This window comes from Lepidochelys olivacea, assembly GCF_965140295.1.
Source record: "Lepidochelys olivacea isolate rLepOli2 genome assembly, chromosome: 4".
Classification (NCBI taxonomy): domain Eukaryota; kingdom Metazoa; phylum Chordata; order Testudines; family Cheloniidae; genus Lepidochelys; species Lepidochelys olivacea.
Genome location: NC_140414.1, coordinates 86,633,006 through 86,659,549, shown reverse-complemented (window position 1 = coordinate 86,659,549; position 26,544 = coordinate 86,633,006). Strand labels below are relative to the sequence as shown.

Here is a 26,544-nt window from a genome sequence, read left to right as displayed (position 1 = left end):
AGCCACTGCTCGTCATCCCAGATGTGCATGACGATGTGATCCCACCACTCAGTGCTTGTTTCCCGAGCCCCAGAACGGTGGTCCACAATGGTCAGCACCTCTGTGAATGCCACAAGCAATCTCCTGTCACAGCTACTACGCGGGGCGAGATCCATGTCGCACTCCTCTTGCCTTTGTAGTTTAAGGAATAACTCCACTGCCACTCATGACGTGATAGGGTATGTCTTCACGAGCAATGAGAGCTCTCCCAGCACTGTAAAGAAACCACCCCCACGAGTGGAGCGTACGTTGACAGAAGGAGACGTTTTACTGGTATGGGAACACCACCTCCCCAAATGCCATTAACCATTAGAAGAGGGCTTCTGTCAGCATGAAGTGCATCTATCCTAGTGGTTTAGTCTGCATAGCTGTGTCACTAGAGTGTGTAATTTTTCCCCCGCATCCCTGATCAATGTAGCTATGGGCTAGTATAAATTTTAATAGACCAGGCCTCTGTGACTTGCCCAAGGTCACACAGGAAGCCTGTGGTGAAGCTGGGAAATGGTCCTGAGTCCTAGGATAATGCTCTAGCTACTAGACCATGTTTTTTCTGACACAACATACTGCAAAGATCTGAATAATCCTAGGGCCTATTCCTGCAAACTTTTACTCATACTCCATTTGAGCAAAGACGTGGGATTGGGACCCCAGAGGAGAAATATTTATTATTTCAGTGACAACTGGAGCTTTGAATAAAGACTAAAGGAAGGCTTGAAAATTAAATTTAAGATTTTCAGATGCAATGGTCAAAGTGCACATAAGATAGATCTTTCTGTGGAGAAATTGAGTATGTGCTGGCCATGAATACACTGGCCAACTGCTGCATTTGCACATACTCAATGTAGTGGTAGCACAGACCTGCATTGTGCTTATTAAGCATACTGAATTTGTGGACCTATTTTTGCTTCAACCAACCATATTCACTTGGCTTTTAATTTTGTCCCATTTCTTATGTACTTAAGACACTAGGTTTATTTTCCAGACCATTTTATGTTCCAGCTTGTGCATGTCCAATTTCAGCACATACCTTTCTTTCCCTTTAAATCTATATTTCCATAGAGATCTGGAGACTGGAACATTTCCCCCCCAAATCCTACTCCACCCTAGAAGAGAACAATCTCCCAGTCACTTATTTGTGGATTATTTGGAGGAGGGGAAAATGCGGTCTTGTGTCTTTAGTTTTCTGTGCCCTGGAACTGAAAGCTCTTTCTGTGTCTCTCTCTGCCTTTAACACACTAACATGCTGCTGCTCGCTGCCGCTGCTGGAGGGAAGTGAAAATGAAATCGACTTTTCCGAGAAATGATGAAAGCGGCTGTGTCTGCCAATGAAAGGCTGCGGTAAACTTCCGCACCTCTCCCATCTCAGCTTCCCCCCTCCCTCCGCACAAACAGGCCGGGGAGAGGTGGGGGGAATTTCCAAGCTTCAGCTCCTCGCAGTTTCCTCTCCTTGTTTTGCTTTCGATCTGGACTCTTCTCAGCCAAAGCAGAGGGAGTAACTTTTAGTTTTGCTCCTGCGATTATTCAGCTGAGTGTTTTCATTTCCATTTTGCATCCCCTGGCAACAGCGTTAACCTTGAGGAATTATATAAATACCGCGAATAAACAAGGTAATTTTTTAACTACTACTGTCTCTGTATGTGGATTTACACAGATGTTTGGCAAACAGGAAGTGCCTGTTCTCAAATAATTAATATTGATTTAAAAATAAAAGGTCAGCGGTGTTATGGATCATATGATTTTAGGTGAAGCTGCTGTAGGGAAAGGAAGGTTAATTTCACTTTTGCATTTGAGAAGGCGATCGACTGGAAGGAAGGAGATGTGTTTGTCTCGGACCGCGTCGAGACCGACCGTGTGTCCAGATCAGCAGGGTTTAGGCTTTGAATTTATTTTGAGTCTAATGCGGGGAGACGATCAACAACGGAAACAAAGGAGGGAAGCATTTAATTCTCCCGCTGTGACGGATGGGGAAGCGAGAGAGAGAGTTGGACTGGGAAAAGAAAAAGGCAAGAGGAGAAAAAGACGCCAAACGACACAGAGGGACATAAAAGCAGCAACTTCCACCCCCGCGGCGCCAGCCTGACCTCCCGTCACTGCGGCACACGGAGGGTGAATGGAGTGGCGGAGCTGAGCCGGGGTGGGGGCTGCAGGTGATCCGCACCCCGGCCGCGGGGGGTCCCGCTCGGTTCGGGGCCGATGCTGGTGGCAGGGGAGCCGGGCTGAGACATGGACCGAGCGGGAGCAAGTGCTGCTCAGCAGCCGCGGGGGAGGGAGCGGCAGTCACAGCGAGGGCGCAGGGCAGCGGCTGCCCCCCGGGCGGTGCGCCGCGGGCGGGGCAGGGGAGGCCGCGTAACCCCTTCCCCGCCCGGCCCAGGGAGCGAGCGGCGGGCCGGGCTCGGGTTGGGAGCGGGCGCGGATCCCCGGATGTGCGGGGCTCGGCCGCGGCACTTGTTGCGGCCCCGGGGCCTTGGAGGGGGCTGGGGGCGACGCGAGTCCCGCGGGGCCGCTGCTCCCTGCGGAGGCCTGGCGGCTGCTGCAGGCCCGGGCTGGGGGCGCAAGGGCAGGGCGCAGGCGGGGGCTGCCGGGTGGGGGCCAGGGGCTCGGGTGGGGGTGGGGCTGGAGGGTGTCACTCACTCCCCCACCCCCCCCGGTGTTGTTATACAAGCCCCAGCACTTCCTCCTTTCCCGTCCTCCCCTCCCCCGCGCCGGGCGGTGAGGGAGGCGCCTCTCGTGCCCCATGGCGGGGCCGAGCCCGGGGGCCTGCCGCGCGCCACTGGCCGCCGCCGGCGTTCGGGCTCTGGCGGGCGGCGCGCGGGCCGGCGGCGCTCCCGGGGCAGGGGTCGCAGCGGCCGCCTGGGTCTTTTCCCCCTTCCGCGCCGGGCGGCCAGGCCCTGGCTCTGCTGCGGAGATGCTGACCCTGGCTGTCCCCGTCCCGCCAGCCGGGGAGAGGGACAGAGCGTGGGCACTGCTAGCCGTGTGGATCGGGCCCAGCCCCCTTCCTGACTCGCTGCAGGCCGCGCGCTGCAGCCCTGGCCTGGGGGCTGCCGCTTGTATTCCAGCGGGCACGTGATGAGGGTCAGGGCTTACTTCCTCCGCCTGGCGCTGCCCAAAAACAGAGGGGGAGAGTCCCCTCCCGTCCCTGTTAGAAACGCACCTACGTGCACTGGGCCTAGAGCACAGTTTGGCCCTGTCTGTGCTAGCCGCCAAACAACCTTTCCCCTTGAAAAGCCCGGGCTGTACTAGGGAAAATGATCCACATATTTGCTGGCTCAGTTCCCCTGCTGTTAGCAGTGTTGGGAGACCTCTTGTGACTGTTGGTCTATAACTTGGGCCAGTAACAGCCCTGCTTGGAGTATCTAAACTGCCATTTCCTACCCAAGCATGGTTGTCAGTAGACCTGCATTGAGCCAGTTAGGTGATAGGGTGCTTAAAACACCTGTGGCAGATGGTGGGTGCCTATACTAGGGCTTCCAACATTGGTATGTCTAGTGGGAAAGCTGTGAAAAATGCCCTTCAAGGCATTACTGATAATAGCTATAGTTGTAGGAAGTCCCATCAAGGAAGACCTTGGGGAACCTGCGTTATGCATTGAGTACAAAAATATGCAGAACACAGAGAAATTCCTAGTTCATTCCCCAGCAAGTTTACATTCTAAAATGCTCATTGACAAGTATGGGTAATTTTCCTAGCATAAACAGAAGCAAAATGTCCTTGAGACATGGGTCTGTAGATGTGGCCAATTGCCTTTATAAGATTTTATATGACCGTAATACACACTTTGAATCTAAGATCTTTCTATAGCAGCTATTACTGTGGTATTAAATGCTTCTAAAAGCAGCTCTAGATAATAACACTGGGTTTGGTTTTTGTTTTTGTTTGCGTTTCTGTTGTGTGTGTTGGAATTGTGAAATAAATGGGACAGCAATGTCCTGTAAAACGTGACTGAAAAAGTATTTCTGTCATGTGCCCTTCGTGCACTAAGCTACCAAGTTGATTCACCCAGGCAGATCTCTAGTATCTGCAGGGAGCCTTATTGAAGTCATTGGGGCTCTGCATAGGCACAGAGTACCACCCACATAGATCAGCTTGCAGGATTGGAGTCTTGTATTTTAAAAAAATATATTCCACACTTGCACTACTTGAAGTTTCATCTTTCAGTTGGTATTGATGTTTGAAATGTGTTATTTATATTGGTTGTCACTAGCACATTCTGGGTGATGTGCTTAGGATCTGATTATTAATCAAAGTGAACACCATCAGGCTCAGGGGCCATGTCCTGGACACTTTTCCCAAACAAAATTCCCTATGACAACAATAGGGGTTTTGTTTCTGTACAGCATGCAGGATCAAATTCTCACTTAGAAGAGTTTTACTGTTTTCAGTGTCATAGTCTTTGTGCTTAATTATTATATGATTGTAATTTATAACACAATTTGATGTGCAGAGACTTTTAGATTGCAGTCACTTAGATATGGTAGGAATTGTAAACTAGCACTCCAGTTTGTTGAGATGAAGTATCAACTTCTACATTTAAACATACATTTAAAATAAATATTTTAATAGTCTTGCATAGTTTACCTCTTGCAGTAAATGCTTTACCTAGTACTGTGACGAGAGAATTCACTACTGCACCAACATTTAAATTCACTGTAACTGGAAAAATGGTGACATAATTATGAAAGCAGCACAGTTAAGAGTCAAAGTTTCTGTGAGATTGATCAACATTCTGAATGAGTCTGAATCTTTCCCCTGCTGTCAGATGTTGCTTAGGGCATGAACAAGGCCTGTCTATCCTGGGCTGCTCTTTGCATGTCCTCTATGTGTTAAGTACCATAAGTTTGCCTTCTGAGTAATCTTCAGTGATAGTATTCTTTTGATTGGCCCTGTCTACATTATCATTCATTTATACTGGCATAAAACAGCAGAAGAGCTGAGTGTTCAGTCTGAGAGCAATGGTTTTCTTGATACAGTGTTCACTTGCATTAGCAATGAATATGTTGTACTCTGCACTGCAATTTTGTAACCAGAAAACAAACTCACGACATAGGTAATAATACACTGTTTATTTTCCTTTTCCTTCTCTGCTAATCTGTATCCATATCCTTTAAACATGCATATACATGGCTTTAAGCAAACCAGTAGTCCTATCAATGGCAATGGAACTACTCGTGTATAAAAGTAACCGCATGTGTTAAGTGTTTCCAAGTGTTTCCCTGCTCTTGAGCTGTTCAGACCTTTAACACAAAGTTTTAAATTAGAGCCATAAAAGCATGGTGGTGTCTGCTTTGATATAAATGCTACAAATTGCTGGCGGTAGGCACAAGGGACCAGATTCACTAGTACATTCTAGCTGCCTTGCACCACTTCAGTTATGTAAAGCTGCTGTTAACCCAGATTAACTGATCATTGATCAGTTAAATCGGGTTTATGACTGCTTTGTGTTGCTTGAATGTCATAAGCAGTCAAGCCATATGAGTGAATCTGACCCATACTGTATTCTTTTTTTATCAAATATTGCAGAATATTTGATGAAAACACATTTTGAATTTGCAGTTGTGTGTGTCCACAGTGGTGGCCTAATTCTGAGTTATGCTTATCTAGTCAGAGAGGAGAAACTTACTATGTGACTTGTGTCCATTCAGAACAGTTCAATTTAAAATTTTGAACACTGAATATTCACAGTGAACTGATTGTGAACAAGCCACTGACCAAGAATTTCTGATAACAAATAATTATAAGAAAATCTTGGTCTATTTGTAGACAATTTCTGTGCAGAAAAAGAAGCAAAAGATAATTATTCATTACCAGTTCCTTGTCCAACTTTAGTATTGTAATGAACAGGCATATGGCTCTTATTTGGTTCCTCTGACTGTAACTGTGAAGTTGAAGTTAGGGATTTAAGTACAGATTAGCATAATAAAAACTCAGTTCTTCAAAGTCCTGTGATGACTGTAGATTTAAGGACATAGGAGTTATTTAAGGTAACCTGACCATGCAGTATTGAAGGTATACATACTGAGGCCCCACTCCTGCAACAACTCATGAACTTGACTTCAGTGGGACTATATACACATACCTAACATTAAGCATGTGTGTAAATGCTTGCAGAATCTGGGTCTGAATCATGCTGACAAGACCAGCAGCTAACAAACTATACATTATATAGAATTTTCCTTTAAAAAAAACCCCACACTTGCTAGCTGTTCAGTGCATTAGAAGTTTATATTGGAAGAAGCAATTATGGAAAGACTGTGGATAACTTAAAAACCCCTTCTAGTATGTTTTGGGAAATTTACAAGTGAAAATAAATAAAGTGGGAGTAATAAACCAGAATTGGTCTTTGTTACATTGTGTGTTAATTACACGTGGATAAAATCATAGGACAAACGAATCATCAGATTAGTGAATTTACCCCACTGTTTCAAAAGTTTTATTGAATTATTAATTAGGATCTGTCCTAAGTTGCTATGCAGAATCATTGATTAGGGTAAAAATATCTATTAGGAGAACAAAGTGGGTGAGGTCACCCAAGAAGAGCTCTCTAGAGCTCAAAAGCTTGCCTCTTTCACCAACGGAAGTTGGAGTAATAACAGATATTACCTCAACCGCCTCGTCTCTTTCATATCCTGGAATCAAGACAGCTACAACAGCACAACAAAAAATATTAGAAAAACAGAAATTGACTTTAAATGCCAGTTAATGATTTACACATAATAATTATACATTTAGCATTTACATAGCACTTTCCTTTCATAGAGCTCAAAACACTTTTAATTCCTGCAACCTTTAAAAACAGGATGGGAATTTTCAGATGTAGCCTCTTGTAAATGATTGAAGTATTCTAGTTCTCTTAATGGTCTAGAGAGAAAGTATTACAGAAATTTTGAACTTTAAAGAAATATGGGTTTTTTTAAACATAATGATAGTCAATTTTGTTTAAATTAGTGACCTACTGATGTTTTAGTTTGTTTGTTCTCTCGGGGGTAGCTTGCAGCAAACACAACACTCATTATGACAGGTTTCAGAGTAACAGCCGTGTTAGTCTGTATTCGCAAAAAGAAAAGGAGTACTTGTGGCACCTTAGAGACTAACCAATTTATTAGAGCATAAGCTTTCGTGAGCTACAGCTCACGTCATCAGATGCATATCGTGGAAACTGCAGCAGACTTTATATATACACAGAGAATATGAACCAATACCTCCTCCCACCCCACTGTCCTGCTGGTAATAGCTTATCTAAAGTGATCATCAGGTGGGCCATTTCCAGCACAAATCCAGGTTTTCTCACCCTCCACCCCCCCCCCCCCACAAATTCACTCTCCTGCTGGTGATAGCCCATCCAAAGTGACAACTCTTTACACAATGTGCATGACAATCAAGTTGGGCTATTTCCTGCACAAATCCAGGTTTTCTCACATCCCCCCCACCCCCATACACACACAAACTCACTCTCCTGCTGGTAATAGCTCATCCAAACTGACCACTCTTCAAGTTAAAATCCAAGTTAAACCAGAACATCCGGGGGGGGGGGGGTAGGAAAAAACAAGAGGAAACAACACTCATTAGTTAGACATTTTAACTTGGAGTAGTTTGAATTCGTGCATTAAAAAAAATCTCTTGCATGTGACATGGTTTCACTCAATGTAACATTATACAAAACTAAACTCTAATTGTACATAATGTTTAAATTCAGTTGTTGCAGCATATTTCACCTGATTTTGTGGTGCAATTAGAAGAGCTAATTCACTATAGACATAGGTTATTTCTTACCACATGAGAAGAGCAGATTGGAGAGTTACAACTAGCACATCTGTTTTCAAGTAAACTTCAAAGGTTAGTTTGTGGATATCAATGAATCCTGATGTCAGGGGTGGAGTTAAATTTTAGAAGAGACATGAAGTTTTAAATGTTACTTTTAACTGCAGTTAGACTGTAGACTACTGTAAACAACCACCTACCTTCCTTTTTCTAGTAAATTAGAATCATAGGAGTCTTTACATTTTCAGATGTATTAAAGTTCATGTACAATAAAAGAATCAATAATTTCTTAGGGGATGTCCAAAGAAAGTTGCAGTTCAAAGATATTGGCCAAACTCTGTCCTATGGATATGTACACTGGCTTTCCATGACCTTGATGGGAGCTTGTGTGTGAATGCAAGGGCAGATTTTACCCCATTATATTCATATTGATATTGTACATTAATTGCAGACATTGTAGGCCCAGTTCTGATACCTGTATTCATGCTGTGTAACACTTTACTTCCCAAGTAGTACCATGTGGCAGGGGAGAAATTAGTTGTCCCGCTAGTTTACAGAGCTTGGCTATGGCTACACTACAGCTTATGCGAGCATAATTTATGTCACTCATGGACGTGAATAAACCATTCCCTTGAGCAACGTAAGTTACACTGACGTGTTTGTGTGCACAGCGCTATGTCGGTGGGAGAGATTGTCCCATCGACATAGCTTCTGCTATTTGCAGAAGTGATTTTATTATGCCGACAGGAGAGCTCTCTCTCGTCAGCATAGAGCGTCTTCACCAGACATGCTTCATTGGTGCAGCTGCAGTGCTGTACATATAGACATGGCCTTTAAAATTTTCCCTTCCTGCAGCCAACTTTTGCCTGCATTGTGTAGGCTGGCAGGTCTTAGTTTCAAGATCACATGTTAAATTGTCAGAATGAATGTTTCTTTGAGCAGATGTGAATTATAGTACCTCTTAAAGGGACATTGTTGACTTAAATTTGACATGAACATTAAGTTTTTTTATAAAAACCTTGTCCAATAAAAATGTTTCCACTTTTTTTTAAAAAAAAAAGAGCCCACGTGAGAGAGAAGAGAAAATGAAAACAGATTTTTAAAATAAGCTTTCCCTGCAGTGTCAGAAATCCAAACATTGCAACATTAAAAACCGGAAAACAAAACTGACTATAAACAAAATTGAAACTAACTATAAATAAAACTGAAACCAACTCCATTGGCTTTTATTTTCCAGCTGACAGACGTGAAAAAAGAAAACACAGAGCATAAGTAGCACAATGAAAATTGAGTTTAAAAATTGTCATTTTAAATCATTTAAGGTCATATTAGGTGAATAACTGAGTGTTTGCATGTGATTTTTACGTGATAATGTCCCTTTACCCGAATACATGTTAAAAGAATGAAAGGAGTTGTCATCTGAAAAGTTTGGCCAGGACAAGTTCTCTCTCACCTGAAGGTATATGCAGTGACTCTACAATACTAAAAGAGAAGTTGTTGAGGTGTATGTACCAATACCATATGTATTATTCACTTGTGGAGGTAATTGTTTGAAATATTATGACAAATGTTTACTGAGTAAAATGATAGTAGTCATGTCAGTCTGATGACAGTGAGCCATTCAACTGTTTTATGTAACTTAAAATGTATTCAAAATTATTGGGATGTTGAGAATGGAATAGTTAATAGGATTGGTAACGGGATATAGAATTTTTCACATGTGGTCACCAATTCAGATCCAGGCCAGGTCAGTAGTAACAAGTGACATTTTTACATCTGATGATGACTGCTTGGTTGATAATGTGAAATGAATTTCACTCAGTTCCCTGTGGACAGGTGTTCACAATAGAAAACTCACCACCACATGCTAGCTGGGATCTCAGCAAAGGAGCAAAGTGCTGAACAGACATGAAGCCTGACTTAGTCTCCTCTCTAGAGATGGACCTTCCAGGTCTATGTTGAAGGACAGTGCAGGGAAGCTTACACAGTCTATGTTGGAGCTGTTCTATGGATAATCAGAAGACTTCTGTTTCCAGGGATTTCAGACTGATGTCTTTGAGATGCACTAAATTCAAACACACCAAAATTTAAATTCTTAGCATGCAAAGAATGTTCTGGAGAGTTGAAATTTGGAAGAAAGGTGGATGAAAATCTTTTTAGTTAGATATATATTTTTTTCCTTATTAGATCATAAGTGAAATAAGTTTGGTGGTCTCTATCTAAGTGTCTATTTGACACTTATAGATCATCTCTATTTAGGAAAGTCTCAGGATAGAAATAGCTATCATGTTACAAGTTAGGCTCTCTCTATTGCTGTTAGTCTCTGAAGAACAACAAATTTGCTAAAAAAAAAAACCCCTACATTAAAAAATAGAGAACATCCTCCTACATTCTGTATCAGTGGAAAAAGCCATTGTTGTTACAACAAGGAGGATTACATCATGTGGTCGGAGTAAGAGACAATATTGAGTATTTCATATTTGGTGCTTCTTTTAATGCAAATCTTTAACTACAGTCATGAAAAGAAGCAGTTTTCTTATAAATATCTCAGTATTTTGATTTAACTGGTAGCTTTGTAATAACTGCACTGGTTCAATCAGTCTTTTGTGTACACATCTGCTTCTTTCATATGCTGTTTTTGCAATCATAAATAAGTCCATGCATCAGAAACATTTTCAGTATGCAGTCTGGGTGATTCAAAACACTCCAGGCCCCAATTATGGTATGATTCTGTGTTCATTTTTACTGGTTAGTTAGAATGCTAAGTTGAGAGGTGGAACTCAATGAGCAAGAATAAACATATTCTTATTGTTAATAATGAAACTTCCAGACAGGTGTCAGGAAAATAACAGTGCTTTTCAGTTAAGTGAAGTGAGCCCCAATCTCATGAGCGGATTGTGTTTGATGCCTCCCAGGTGGCTAGGCATTGGTGGTCTAAAGATAGGAATGCTTATCTTTGACAGTAGTATAGGTACAGGTTAGTTATTAACTAGAATTGTAGAAACAGCCCACACCCAGGCAATAAAATGAAACCTTTAAGCAAACGTTAGGTTGTACTTTAGTATAGGGTGCAAACAGTCTTTGCTGTGTATTGCAGAGAAAGGTATGTTATGAAAACAAAGCAAATCATGAGAAGCAAGTACTGTTTGAATGAGTTATATTATTACCTCAGGTTCAGTCCATGGCTAAATTACCTGAAAAGTCCTCCTTCAACACACTCCATAGATTGCTTCCACTGAAACTGGCCTTTTCTCTCCTCTGGTATCTTCAGAAATGTAAACATAGCCTTACTAATTCCCTCTGAGCTGCTACAACAGCACTAAGGGGAGACTGAGATCATGGGGTTTTTTTTGTTTTTGATTTTTGGTTTAAACCCTATTTTTATCCTTGATAGTGTATTAAACATTGATTGGGTGGTTGGTGCTGGACAGGAGACCAACAGAAACAGTCCCTACTACATTAGGTTTGAATAAAGACTGTGTAATGACACATCCACTCCCAGTCTTTGACACATCCACTCCCAAAGTAAAACTATTTCCCCATGTTTATTCCCCCCCCCCCCCCCCAACTGTTCCTCACATGTTCTTGTCAACTGCTGGAAATGGCCCACCTTGATTATCACTACAAAAGGTTTTTGTTTTTTTTCTCTCCTGCTGGTAATAGCTCACCATACCTGATCACTCTTGTTACAGTGTGTATGGTAACACCCACTGTTTCATGTTCTCTGTGTATATAAAATCTCCCCACTGTATTTTCCACTCCATGCATCCGAAGAAGTGAACTGTAGCTCACGAAAGGTTATGCTCAAATAAATTTGTTAGTCTCTGAGGTGCCAAAAGTACTCCTTTTCTTTTTGCAGATACAGGCTAACATGGCTGCTACTCTGAAACCAGTCTAAAGCTGGGATCCTGCAGGTGCTTATGCATGTGATTAGTCCCAATGACTTCAGGGGGCCTATTCATGTGTATAAAGTTAAGCAGATGCATTGTTTCTGGAAAAGGGCCTGAAAAGCCAGTCACAGAGAAGACCGGATGTACTGGGATACCAGGACAAGGGAGTAATTAAAAAAAAATGTTATTAATTCAGTTCTTGTGGGCAACACAGAAGAAGTGATTCTTTAAAGGGATTTGAGCCATAACAAAATACTTCCTAATTTTCATCGGTCTGGGAAAATTCTTGCACAACAGCCATAAAATACTGTGTTCTCCGAATGTCTTGCCACTCTAAGAATATTTTTCCTTAGGGTGTAGCTACACAGTGAAATTGACTGACATAGCTTTAGCATCTTGAGAGGTGCTGAGCACGTACAACTCAGATTGCATTTAACTAGAAGGATCATGCAATAACTTTGAAACACCATTTTCTAAAATGCCTAGAGATTGAGGGATAAGGTGGGTGAGGTGATATTTTTTATTGGGCCAGCTTCCATTGGTCAGAGAGACAAGTTTTGAGCTTACACAGAGTGAGGGATGTAACATAATGTAGGAAAGAAAGCTGCCTTAATAATATTTTTATGTAATTTTAGTAATATGGTTCTTTCTTTTTGGGACCTGCTTCTACTCCCAGTAACGTCAGTCATTAAACCCCTCTTTTGGGAAATTGAAAAGCTTGAGATTTTCCTCTTGATTTGAACAAATTTTTCCCTTGGTTTCTCCATGTCAAGGATGAAAGAAATTGCTTTTGCATATACTTACTAGTGGAAAATAATCTATACCCTGTTAACCCAGGCAAGATTGAGGATCAAGGACTTTAAGAACTCTCTTCTTTGTGCCTTGCCTGGATATAAATTCCCAAGGACTTTCTTTGGGTTCCAGTCAAAAGGAAAGAATGGAGGTCTTGTTTTATTCTATGAATCTATTTTCCCAAAACTTATGATTCTTTGGGCAATAGTGGTGAAATTTACCTGTGGTGCTGAGGGCCAGGGCAAGAAACAGTGTGTACAGGCTGCACAGAGGGCCCAATCTGCAAAAATATTTAGGCATGTACTTTAACTTCAAACATGTGCTTATGTGCTTTGCAGGATTATGGCCAGAGAGGGATTGGGAATGCTGCTGCACTGGAATGCACCACAGGAAGGGTATTCTTGTCAGCCGTGTATAGGCTGGTACAGAAGGCTGAAATGGGGATGGGCTTGGAGATCTGCAACTGCTGTGCAGGGGCTGTGAATGCTATCCCAACTCAGGGAGATGGAGTTCACCAAATCCTCGGCATCTCACCTGCATAGAGTCCAATGACTAGGGCTTTATGCAAGTGGAGTCCTTGTTGTTCCAGGTTACTATTTTCTTTGTTAATTTGTTAGTATATCTTTAAAACCTATATTGTGCCATGGTATTGATTTATTCCCTCAAAAGGTTCGTAAACGACATTTCTACAAGTTAAATCCCTTCATTTTTCTTTACAATTTATATCACAAATCAAGTTGAGACTGATAAGATCTATAAATATAGTGTAAGTATTAAGGGTGAAATCCTGATTCCATTGAAGTCAGTGGAAGTTTTGCCATTGACTTGGATGGGGCCAGGATTTCACCCTAAATAATTTAACATTTTAACAATGCATTTAAATGTGTTTTGAGCCAGGTCTTCAGCAGCTATAAATCAGTGTAGCTCTGTTGAAGTAATTTGAGTTGCTGTTTCTGTATTACATATGATCTAATGCAAGTGAGATATTTGTTTAGATAACTGGGAGAAGATGAGGTATGCTCTGTATTTTAAAATTGATAAATTTAATTATGTGAATGAGGTGTAGGTGTACTGTATTCACATAGTGTGGGTTTTCTTTAAGACAAATCTAAGCTCTGTCAATCCAAGGAGGACTTGTGGCACCTGAGAGACTAACACATTTATTTGGGCATAAGCTTTCGTGGGCTAAAACACACTTCATCAGATGCATGCAGTGGAAAATACAGTAGGAAGATATATATATATATATACACACAGAGAACATGAAAAAATGGGTGTTGCCATACCAACTGTAACAAGACCAATTAATTAAGGTGGGCTATTATCAGCAGGAGAAAAAAACCCTTTTGTAGTGATAATTAGGATGGCCCATTTCAAACCGTTGACAAGAGGGTGTGAGTAACAGTAGGGGGGGAAATTAGCATGGGGAAATAGTTTTTACTTTGTGTAATGACCCATCCACTCCCAGTCTTTATTCAAGCCTAATTTAATGGTGTCCAGTTTGCCAATTAATTCCAATTCTGCAGTTTCTCGTTGGAGTCTGTTTTTGAAGTTTTTGTTGTTGTAGAATTGCAACCTTTAGGTCTGAAATTGAGTGACCAGGGAGGTTGAAGTGTTCTCCAACTGGTTTTTGAATGTTATAATTCTTGATGTCTGATTTGTGTCCATTTATTCTTTTGCCTAGAGATTGTCTGGTTTGGCCAATGTACATGGCAGAAGGGCATTGTTGGCACGTGATGGCATATACAGTAACTCCTCACATAACGTCCTCCCACTTAACGTTGTTTCAAAGTTACATCGCTGTTCAATTAGGGAACATGCTCTTTTAAAGTTGTGCAGTACTCCCTTATAACATCATTTGGCTGCTTGCTCTGTACACTGCATGTAAGATTTTGTGGAAGAGCAGCGACTTTACAAGGGAGCATTGCACAAGTTCCTCTTCTCTGCTTCCTCCCTCTTGGAATTTCTGGGAGGGAGGGGGAGGAGTTACTGTATCACTTTGGTAGATGTGCAGGTGAACGAGCCTCTTATGGTGTGGCTGATGTGATTAGGTCCTATGATGGTGCCCCTTGAATAGACAGAATAGGGACACCATCATAGGACCTAATCACATCAGCCACACCATAAGAGGCTCGTTCACCTACACATCTACCAATGCGATATATGCCATCATGTGCCAACAGTGCCCCTCTGCCATGTACATTGGCCAAACAGGACAATCTCTAAGTGCACTTCAAAAACAGACTCCAACAAGAAACTGCAGAATTGGAATTAATTGGCAAACTGGACACCATTAAATTAGGCTTGAATAAAGACTGGGAGTGGATGGGTCATTACGCAAAGTAAAAACTATTTCCCCATGCATTTTTCCCCCCTACTGTTACTCACACCTTCTTGTCAACTGTTTGAAATGAGCTATCCTGATTATCACTACAAAAGGTTTTTTTTCTCCTGCTGATAATAGCTCACCTTAATTAACTGGTCTCATTACAGTTGTATGACAACACCCATTTTTTCATGTTCTCTGTGTGTGTATATATTGTTCCTACTGTATTTTCCACTGCATGCATCTGATGAAGTGGGTTTTAGCCCACAAAAACTTATGCCCAAATAAATTTGTTAGTTTCTAAGGTGCCACAAGTAGAAAGTACTCCTTGTGGGGTTTTTGTTTTGTTTTTTTCCTGAGACAGACTAACATGCCTACCACTCTGAAACCTGTCAATCCAAGGGTGCTCTCTAATAATGCCTGAGATCACTGTAAAATAACAGCTCTGTCTTTTCTGCTGTGGGAAAATGAGGCTTTGCATGGAAACCAAATGATAGTTTGTTTTGATGTTTAATGTCTGTATTCCAGCTAGGGAGTGTTAACATTCTTTAGGTGGAGCAGGGATGCTATTGGACTGACGAAATAGCCTCTGAATGTAAGGGGAGTCTGTTGATTGAAATTGTACAGTTTCTAGGACTTGTCTATCATGCAATCTGTAATGTGTGTGTTTCAGTATACGCGTGGGATATGTCCTTCTTTGCCCCTTCAGTGTTTTTTTGTTTTGTTTTGTTTTTTTTGAGGGAATGGGAGGGTTTGGGGGTTAGTTTTTTTTTTTTTTTCTTCAAGAAGGGGAAAACATTTTCAAGCTACCTCTGTGTGTGTGTGTGTGAGAGAGAGAGAGAGAGAGAGACTGACTTAAAGTCTTGGTGCCATCACTGTGCTGTTCTAAATCAGCCTGTACCTCTGCAGTGCTTTTTCCCTTGATCAATGACAATACTGTTGGAGTACTTTTGTTAGTATTTGACTTAGGACCAAGGGAAGCAGAGAAGTGGCAGATAAATGAGGAAGTAAGATGTGCCGTTTTCTGGGCTGCAGTGAATAATTTTTGTTGGTGATGCACACAAGGAAATATAATCCAGCTTCGTGTTGCTGCGTCTGCAGTACTAACAAGAGGAAGAAGCAGGAAAATATATATTTGTATCACTGCAGTGAGGAGCTAGAATGCTGACTACACACTGGGAGTGGCTCTGTAGAATGAGAAGATGCCACTTGTCTGTTAAATTGGACTTCAAACTAAAAAGAACCCAAGTGAGGGTTCCTTCCACCAGGAGTTATAAGGAAATCACCAAGGAATTAATGAAGTTTCCTCAGTGCCTTTTTGATAACATATCAATAATATTCCTCAATAAGACAAGAGAAGCACCAGCAATGGTTGAGATTAACAGGCCAGATAGCATAGCTCCTGCCTTCATCTTGACCTCTGTTGTCCAACAATCCAAGGTCTTTTGCATAGATTGTTTACTTTCCTTAATCTTATCTCCAGTTTGACAGTCTCAGGAACTTCAGACAACTTCATTAGAAATCTTAACCCCTGCAGCACTGAGAATGGGTACACCCATGTGCATACCAGATTTTGCTGCCACTTATTTGTCCCATGCTGCTGGTTCCATGGTAGAGTTTCTTTCAGTCTGTTTGCAGTGTTGTAGCCGTGTTGGTCCCAGGATATAAGCAAGACAAGGTGGGTGAGGTAATATCTTTTATTAGACCAACTTCTTTTGGTGGAACGTACAACCTTTCAAGCTACACAGAACTATTTTTTGGGTCTGGGGAAGGAAGCAGAGTGTCGTCAGTTTGACCTTCTAGGATGATTTTCTTTCCCACCGAAGGACAGGTCAAGAATTGGTAGTAGAGGGGAGGCCGGTCAGAATGGGAGCACAGGCTTATGCCTAAAGTTGATCTATGTATATTTTCATCTCTTTTGTTTATTCAAGAAAAAGTATGTAACTTGACTATTTCTCAAGATGCAACTGATCTGTTCTTTGCTGGAGCACTAATTATACAGGGGAGGTGGGGGGCTCTCTTTATTAGAGGCTTTTAGGGTCAGGAAGATTCAAATGTCTTAATTCAGTGTAACTGAAAAGTGAAGTTAAATGACAATGTATGTAACAATTAAAATACTGATTTATATCTTTAAAATACTTCTAATCCAGGTCATATTAGTGGGTCATATTACCTGTGAAAAATCAAAATTTCATGGGCTAGAGCTTGTTTTGAAAGTATTTGCAAATACCACATACAATCATATGCATTTGAGGGGGTAGAAAGTATGTTGTTGATGTCATGATCTTAGGCCCTGATCCTTAAAGGACTTGTGCCTGTACTTAATGTTATGCACTATGAGTGCCCCATTGACTTCAGTGGGACTACGTGCTGTATATAAAATTAAGCATGTGTATAAATCTTTGCAGGATACATGCCTAGTGATACATGTTTCCCTGTCTAAGCAGGATCAAATCTGTGATGTTATGTTTTAGGGACCTCCCCCCCCCGCCCTCCTCCTGACTGGTAAGGGGTTCTGTCACTGCCTGCCCTGTAACCTTGGGGGGCTTTTGTGCTGTGTGGCAGTGGTTCAATTCCCTGACATCAGTAGCCAGCCCACAAGATGTCTTTCACCAGTCTAATTACTCCACTACAGGGTGATGCCAACAGCCTTCCAGTTCCAGGTCCCCCCCCCCAAATACATCCTCCTCAAGTTCTTAATTACCAGAATGTTCCCCCTCTGGTTGGTCACAGCCCCCAAGGTTTGAAAGCACCTCCCAGATACCAGCTTACTTTGGCACACTCCACACAGTTTGCACATCTGAGACCTGCTTGGGGTAAAAATAAATGAAGTTTATTTAATAGAAAAACCACAGATTCAAAGATAAAATAGTGAGGGAAAGCACACAAGTTACACAGAAAAATGTAAAAATGCAATCTCAGCTTTTATACTTTAATAAAATCCCTTTTCTAATTTAAGTTACCTATTGCTTCGAGGTAGTTTCTCAGCATACCCTCTGGCTACAGGAGGGATCCAGCATTCATGAACAGTCATTTGCCATAAGACTGTCCCTCAGGGGGTAGATAAAATAACTTCAGGGCAAGTCTACACTACAAAATTAAGGCGACTTAAGTTATGTGGACATATGGCCACCACAGTAATTAAATCTCTTTTATACATCCCCACTAGCTCCTTCTGTAGGCGGTGCACATCCTCACCAGGAGTGCTCGCACCAGCTGTCAGTGTGGGGTATTGTGGGACACTGAAAGCTGGAGTCCCCAGTGATGAGGCTCCACTGACACTAGGTTGACTGAACTACATTGACCTAAGTGCTACGTCTCTCAACCTAATTCTAGAGTAGACCAAGCCTAAGTCCCGAACCTGTTTTTGAAAGACTGTCCTTTTTTCTTTTCTCTTCCCCTTTTCTTTCAGTCTGTGGTGACTTATGTTTATGTGGAGTGGGGAAATTCCCTCTTGACTTGATAGCCTGGATTTCTCTGTGTCTTCCTCTGAACTCTAATGGTCCATCATTGTCTTCCTGGGCTGGACAATGGATCATTACTTAAAGCAAGTTTTGTGTAAATCCCTGTCTTGGGAGGTGCCTCTTCCCCATGCTATGAGGTGTAGTGCATTTTGGAGTATAAATTCTGAGTACAATTTTATTTTCTATATACACCTATACATGGATTCATAACCTCAGTCTGTATACATATCTCATAATGACTAATCAAGTTCAGAACATTACAAACTTTCATAGAAGACCTTACTTGGTATAACAATAATCTAGTACGCTATGCAATCAGTTGATTTAACTGCTCATTTTTGGGGTTTAAACATATTTTCCCTTTGGCGTGTCTGGAGTCGATTGTTGCACCCCTCCTTGTGAGTCTGATGCTGAAGTTTTGGTCACTGACCATGATGTAAGCTTCACTTCTACTACACCCTCTTTTCTGGATAGGGTATCGTGCCTCGTTTTCCAACCCCTCAATATATTTAATCTCCATATCATATGCCTGCAAACCTATACTCCATCATAGCAATCTGGAGTTTTTGTTCTGTGGAGCCATACTTGTAGTGAATGATTTGTTAACACTATGATCCGCCTATTGAAGAGATAGGGTCTGGGTTGTTTTACAGCAGATACAGTAGCATAACACTACTTTTCTATTCGAGTAATTCTATTCAGTGGGAGAGTTTTTTTGCTTGGAAATGCAATGGGTGTTTCTTGTTGTTGTCTTCCCATTTCTGTTAATACAGCTCTGAGTCCTGTGTTGGACACCTCAGTACACAATTAAAATGTTTTTTTTAAAAAAAAACCTGGACTGGCCAAAATGGGCGTCTTTGACACAATTTCTTTTGCTCTTATCAGAACCCTTTTGACAGGCATCTGACCAAGCCACTTTTTCTGATTTTGTTTTCTGGTATAGTCCTTGTGATAGGAGCAGCGATGTCACTGAAACCGCCCACAAATTTTCTGTAATAGTTAACCAGACCTATAAATGATTGAACCTGTTTCTTAGTTTTGGGGACAGGCCAATTCACAGTAGCTTCCTATTTCAGGGAATCTTGTTGGATTTGGCCTCCACCTATCCAATGACCCAGGTAAGAAAGATTTGCTGCACAACTGTACACTTTGACACCTTGATTGTGAGACCTGCATCCTTGAGGCTTTTCAACACCCTTGCCACATGTGTTTTGTGTTCCTCCCAGGTGGTGGTAAATATAGCAATATCATCTACAGTGGAGTGCAGACTCCTGGAACCCATGTAGCACCTGCTTGGTCAGCTTCTGGAATGTGGCTCCTGCATTTAATTAATCTGAAGGGTAGTACCTTAAACTCAGAAAGTCCAAAATTGGTAAACAAATGCAGTATCCTAGGGTCCTAGAGCCTAGATTCCGACCCAAGCCTGGAAGTCTACACAGCAATGAAACAGCCCCACAGTTCCAGTCCGAGTTGACTGGCATGGGCCAGCCATGAGTTTTTATTTGCTGTATAGACATACTCTTAGGGGTCTTCCCCTTACTCCCAGACATTACATGTAGGAGAGGCAATACTCTGTGGTCCTCATCTGCATAGCATATTACATTTGCTATAAGCGTCTCTGTTATAGTAAATGTTCAATCAGTTAATATGTACAGTTAGGGGTACACTCTGACTATAGGGATTCTGTACATTGCAAGTGATTTCACTTAGTCTCCTTGTCACCTCAGAGGGCCCTCCTGGGAGTTCTGCATTTTATGCTTTATACAGGGACTAATACCAGAACCAATTCACCTGCATCAAAGGCTCTTTTACTTGCTTTTTTGTCATGCCACCCTTTATGTATAGCTTGGCTTTTTTCAACATTATGCAGTACCAGCTCCATACTGGTTTTTAGCTCTGCCCTGAATTTAGATACCGGTTCATTCACTCATTCCCCTTCTGAGTCAGTGTTACCTTCCCACAAATTTCTGACCAGGTGTAGGGGGCCTGTGACCTTCCTTCCATATAGGAGGTTGAATGGAGAAAACCCTGTCAATTCTTGGGATACCTTTCTGTAAGCAAACAATAGGAAAGTCAGTAGCGTACCCCAGTCCCTTGCCTTCCTGTCTACATACATTGTTAGTATGGATTTAAATGTCCCATGAAATCTTTCCACTAACCCATTTGTTTCTGGATGATATGGGGCAGACTTTAATTTTCCACAGTTCAGAGAATATGTGGGCCATGAAATTTGACCCCCAATCTGGTCGTATTTCTATTTCAGGGGTGAGCAAACTACAGCCCAATGCGGGCTGTATCCGGTCCAGGGGATTGCCACCCCCGTGACACCGTGGGCTCCATGCTGCTCCTGGAATCGGCTGGTACCACATCCCTGCGGCCCCTGGTGGAGAAGGAGCAGAGGGCTCTGTGTTCTGCCCTCGCCTGCAGACACCACCCCCCGCAGCTTCCGTTGGATGGGAATGGGGAACCACGGCCAATGGGAGCTTCAGGGGAGGTACTCACAGGCAAGGGCAGCATGCGGAGCCCTCTGCCCCCTATCCCCAAGGGGCCGCAGGGATGTGGTGTCGGCCACTTCAGGGAGCGGCAAGGTGCGGGGCCAGGGCAGGCAAGCAGGCAGGGAGCCTTCCTTGGCCCTGGTATGCACCACTGCCACCCCGGAGCCGCTCCAGTTAAGCGGCGCCGGGCCAGAGCCTGCACCCCAAACCCCTCCTGCACCCCTCTGGTGCTGGGCCAGAGCCCCCTGCCACACCCTGCACCCCTCCTGCACTGCAAACCCCTGCCCTGAGCCCCCTCCTGCACTCCGCACGTTTCCCTCCACCACAACCCCCTTCCCTGAACCCCCTTGTATACCCCGCACCCCTCCTCCGCTCCAGCCCTTTGCCCTGAGCCCCTTCCTGCACACCGCACCCCAACCCCCTGCCCCAGTCCTACATTCATGGCCCTGCATGCAATTACCCCACCCAGATGTGGCCCTTGGGCCAAAAGTTTTGCCCACCCCTGTTCTATTTGAAAATGCACCCTACTAATTATGGAAACGAATGCACTTGCCAGTTTCTACTTCTATATTAGCTAGGGCCACTGCCTCTGGGTATCTGCCAGTGAAGTCATCTACCACCAATATATATTTATTCCCATTTTTGGATGGTTCAGGGCAGTGTTTCTCAACCAGGGGTATGTGAACCCCTGGGGGTACACAGAGGTTTTCCAGGGGGTACATCAACTCATCTATATATTTCACCTACTTTTAGAACACTCTGCATAAAAAGCACTAGTGAAGTCAGTACAAACTAAAATGTCATACAAACAACAACTTGTTTATACTGCTCTATATACTATACACTGAAATGCAAGTACAGTATTTATATTCCAATTGATTTATAATTCTATGGTAACAATGAGAATCTAAGCAATATTTCAGGAATAGTGTGGCTGTGACACTTTTGTATCTTTATGTCTGATTTTGTAAGCAAGTTGTTTTTAAGTGAGGTGAAACTTGGGGGTACGTGAAACCAATCAGACTCCTGAAAGGGATATAATAGCCTGGAAAGGCTGAGAGCCACTGGCTTAGGGAGTGGACCAGTAATGTCTATGCCAACCCGATAGAATGCTTCTCCTATTACAGGTAATGGTTGCAGTGAGGCTTTGTGGATACCTAGAGTCTTTTTCCACTTTTGTTACAAGTCATAAGACTGACAGTATTCCTTCTAGGTTTATACCAGGCCAATGAAAATTTTCTGAAGCCTTTCAAAATCCTCTCTAATCCTAGATGTCCAGTGGCCAAAATGGATGAACATCCTGTGTACCTTCATAGGTTGAAACCGTACACCCCCCTCAGTTCCTCTGTATGTCCTGAGCTCACCAGAGCTTTGTTCACCTGAGCAGGATGGGTTTGGGTTTGGGACAATACCTCTCAATGTAAAGCTCAGTAGAGTTACACATACAACATTTTCTTGGGCCCTTGTCCTGGATCAGTGGTTTGTAACTGGGATTACTAGGTGGGTGCCTGTTGGGATATATTTGGCTGCACTTCCCCACTCCTTGCTTTCATGAACAATTTGGGGACCCACTTTTACATGGGGCCTTTGCCCTTCCCACTGAGACTTTTGTTCAATACCCATTCTGACCCTGTACATGCAAATCAACAGCCCAAGCAGCCACCTGCACTGTATTAGGAGACTTTTCCCATATGGCAGCTCTGATTTCATCTGAGCAAGCATTAAACAAATGTACTTTGGGTAAACAAATCAAACAATTTCCCATAATCCTCTTCTGCCCCTTTACACTTCACCCATTCTTTTCATACAATCACACATTTTATACATAAACTTCTTATGACTGATATTATCATGCGACTTTAGGTTGGTAAACATGGTATGATCCTGGAGTAAGTTGAAACCTTGACAGTATAGTGTCCTTATATTTATCACAGTTCATGGCCCATGCCAGTAAAGACTTGGAAAGCTATACCTGAAATTTTGGAAACCAGTACAGATATTTGTTTCCCAATAGGGATGCCATTGGCCTGGCATATATTTCAAAAGCAGTAAAATATTCTATGCCGTTTGAGTCCTTAAAACATGGACACAGTCTGTCCCAGCTGAGTGAGTTCTGGCAGGGATTACCTGTGGGTTGTGGAATACCTTTTTGCTGTTCCAGTACTCTGAGCTGCATTTCTTGTGCCTCCATTTGCTGCTTGTGTGCGCTCTCTTCTGGTTTGGTCACTGCTGTTTGTCGCTGCTCCTCTGCCGCCTCGTTAGCCTTGGTTGTGTGGATCGATTCCATCTGTTGCTCCTCTGCCTCCTTGCTGACTGCCTTCTCTTGGAGTCTGAGCCATCTGCACCTGGTACTCATATGCCTCCTTGTCCCTGTGGAGCTGCAATTTAATCAGCTGTACCTGAGTACCAATTCCTGCAGGGGATTAAGGTCTGGTTGGTGTCCCAACTCTGGTTCATCTCCACCTGTTCCCTCCTACTTCTGCTTAAAATGCTCAGTGAGCATGGTTCTCAGATCCTCTATTGATTTCCCTTTGTGGGGTAAACTATATTGCAAACATGAGCTTCAAAGTATTTTTTTATCCATTGTGTCCAAGGACTCTCTGGCTCTTTTCCCCCTTTCCTGGTTGTACTTCTCTTAACCGGAAATAAACAAAAGAAAATAATAAACGTTAAGCTTGTACTTTGCTCCCCACACATTTGAACCCATTAGGGGCTGTTTAGCAAGTGTTTGGAATGTGAACCTCAGTTTGCTAATATTGGAGTGAAACTTTGGTAATGACTGTGCCACTCTGTTTTGGGGACTGGTAAGGGGTTCTGTCACTGCCTGCTCTGTAACTTTGGGGACCTTTGTGCTGTGCAGCTATAGTTCAATTCCCTGATACCAGTAGCCAGCCTGCAAGCATAAGATCTCACCCTGACTCTCACCAGCCCAGTTACTCTTTGCAGGGTGACACCAACAACCCTTCCAGTCACGAGGCTCCCCACATCCATCCTTCCTGAATTCTTAATTTCCAAACATTTGGACAGTTCCTTTCTGGTTTGAGTGCCCGATTGATGGGACTACTTGCAGTCCATAAAGTTTAATATGTATATGAATCTTTGCAGGACTGGGGCATTCTCAGTAGACTGGTTTAAAAGATGCTTGGTGACACATTTCTATATCTAAGCAGGATCAAGTCTGCGATCAAGGGCAAGAATTTTCATCCAAGTGCTGTTCCTTAAAATAGGATTGGTGCTCCTTTGCACCTTGGAACAGTCCCAGAACGTGGACAAACAGAGACCCAAGTTCCCTGAATCCTATAATTAACAATTATCTCAGCATATCTGTCTGGTCACACAGAGTGGTTTATATGCTTATGAAGTGAATCTACAACTTAAAATGAGGAAAGCACTAAAAAGAATATCAGCTAATAACCTTATAAAATACATCTCACTCTTTTAATATATTTAGTTCTTTTTGTAAGTGTGGAATCTGTGATAGAAAAATATTTCTCCCACAAAGTTCTATACATCTTCCCTGAAGAGTAGGGTTTTTTCAAAGATGTGGGACTCCTGAGGGTGTCCCTCCTTAACTACCTCTCCAGAAGCATTTACAATTTTTTCAGATATCAACAAGCTTCTTAAGGCTTGTCTACACTTACAGCACTGCAGTAGCGCAGCTGCAGTGCTTAGTGAAGATGCTACCTGTGCTAACGGGGTAGCTTCTCTTGCTGGCGTAGGTACTCCACCGTCCCAAGAGATGGTAGCTCTGTCAACAGGAGGAGACTTCTTGTCGATATAGTGCTGTCCACACCGAGAGTTCGCTCAGTATAACTGCATCACTTGGAGTGTGGATTTTCCACATCCCTGAGTGACGTAGTTATATCAACATAAGTTGGTTGTATAGACAAGGCCTAAATCAGCTAAATTTTGCACTGAGAGGAGTAGGTAGGAAACTTGCAAAATTTTTACCTTTAGAGAAACGCAGCAACTTAATCATAGACTCAGAGGACTAGAAGGGGCTGGAAGAGGTCATCTCGTCCAGTCCCCTGCACTCATGGCAGGACTAAATATTATGTAGACCATCCCTGACGGGTGTTGTCTATCCTGTTCTTTAAAATCTCCAATGATGGAGATTCCGCAACCTCTCTAGGCAATTTATTCCAGTGCTTAAACACCCTGACAGTTAGCAAGTTTTTCCTAATGTCCAACCTAACCCTCCATTGCTGCAGTTTAAGCCCATTGCTTCTTGTCCTATCGTCAGAGGTTAACAAGAACAATTCTTCTACCTCCTCTTTGTACCAACCTTTTATGTACTTGAAAACTGTAGTCATGAATGAGTTAACCTGGGACGACAAAAGCGAAGAGGTGTATCAATTGTGCCTTTCAATTACTGTTACAGTGTTTCCAGTTAAATGCATCTTATCCAGTTGCTAACGAACAAAAAATGAAACTGATGGGATTGGAATATTTTATGTTGTTCTGACCTAACATATGCTGTACGTTAGTTTCACTTTCTTTCTACATCTGCTCTAGTTCAGGTGTGGAGATCTTCAACCATAGAGGTCATACTTTCTGTATGGTGCTAATATTATTGAGTATGTGCTGGTCAATAGGTTGGTCTCTTGATTTTCCACCAAGGTTTTAGTCAAGAATGAAGGGAAGCCAACAAACTCTCATTGGGCCTGAGAGGAGATGTGAAAACATATATTGGAGAGAACCCAGCCATCTTACGTTTTTTATTGTTTGGTTTGTCTTTAAAGAGGGAGGTTTTTCTCAGAAGAGAGAGTCCCATCACAGTTTTATTTTCTATCATCTGTTAAGGCCTTGCAGAAAGACCTGCTTTGCACAGAAATATACCAGGCAAAATGAGTACAATGCTGTTGTCAACAGAGCTGCACTTTTTCAATGAAATCATACGTATGACTGTCCCCAGAACTGTCTAGAGATAACCATGTTCTTAATGATCTTAACATGACCATGCAGGAAAATACAGCACTCATTTACACCTGCTGTCATTTACACCTTTGAAGCCACTTTGTGATCACCAGAGAAAACTGTTTTCTTAAGCCCTGTCTATGTTAAAAAATTGACCTGGCTGTCATGTTTAACCAACCACCAGTTGTTGCTGTTATGATATCAGTATGGACGGGGATTTCATTTTTAAAAATAATCTGTGCTAGCAGAAACTGTGCTATAGACTGGCCTCCTATCAACAAACAACCTGATCCCACAGGCCTGACTCAAGCAACATTACAGACTTCTTTGGCAGTTTTGTCCTAGTCAGGCATGCAGGATTGGCTCTGTCAAGTGTGGACGCGTGTGTGTTACAGTTGTGTCTAGCTGAAACTTTATTTGACGGTTGTTTGAAAGACCAAATAGATTAAAGATCTAGCATATAGTCAAACTATATGAGCCTTTAAGCAACAGTCAAAATAATCAGTTTGTAAAGTAGGAGGTCTCACACTCTGTTGCTCATTGCATGTCATGGGCTGCTGCTATGGCTAATTATTTTAAATGAGGTTAAATGTCTGTATTTTATTAATACCCATAAATATATTCAATTCTGGAATCTCACCACTGAGAAGACAAAAGACTAGCCTATAACTGAGTCCCTTTAGGGTAGAGTTGGGTGAGAGAGAGGGAGGAGAGAAAAGAGAGAATTTTATTTTCAGAACCAGCAGCTTTAATATACTTAGAAGAAGTGAGATATGGGTCAGAATTCTGATTCTTTAAAACAAAAATTCTTGGATGGATTGGTTAGCAAGGGGAAGCACTTTTATAAAATTTAAGACCCCAGAGGA

The 26,544-nt window shown here is 42.5% G+C and overlaps 1 protein-coding gene across 5 annotated transcripts in view; it reads left to right on the top strand.

The window, feature by feature from the left end:
* IRF2 (interferon regulatory factor 2) overlaps positions 1 to 26,544 on the top strand; it is an 82,481-nt gene that overhangs the window by 16,442 nt on the left and 39,495 nt on the right. The window contains exon 1 of one of the 5 annotated variants that reach the window (XM_084626315.1): positions 1,301 to 1,646. The exons of 1 other annotated variant lie outside the window; for it this stretch is intronic. Coding sequence is in view for 1 of the 4 variants with exons in the window: in XM_084626314.1 (XP_084482440.1) it covers positions 19,376 to 19,384 (9 nt within the window). In the remaining 3 variants the exon portion in view is untranslated. Of the gene's footprint in view, positions 1 to 1,300; positions 1,647 to 1,875; positions 2,187 to 19,088; positions 19,385 to 26,544 lie in introns of those variants that run through there. 3 more of the 5 variants (XM_084626316.1, XM_084626318.1, XM_084626314.1) reach the window with 3 other exon arrangements.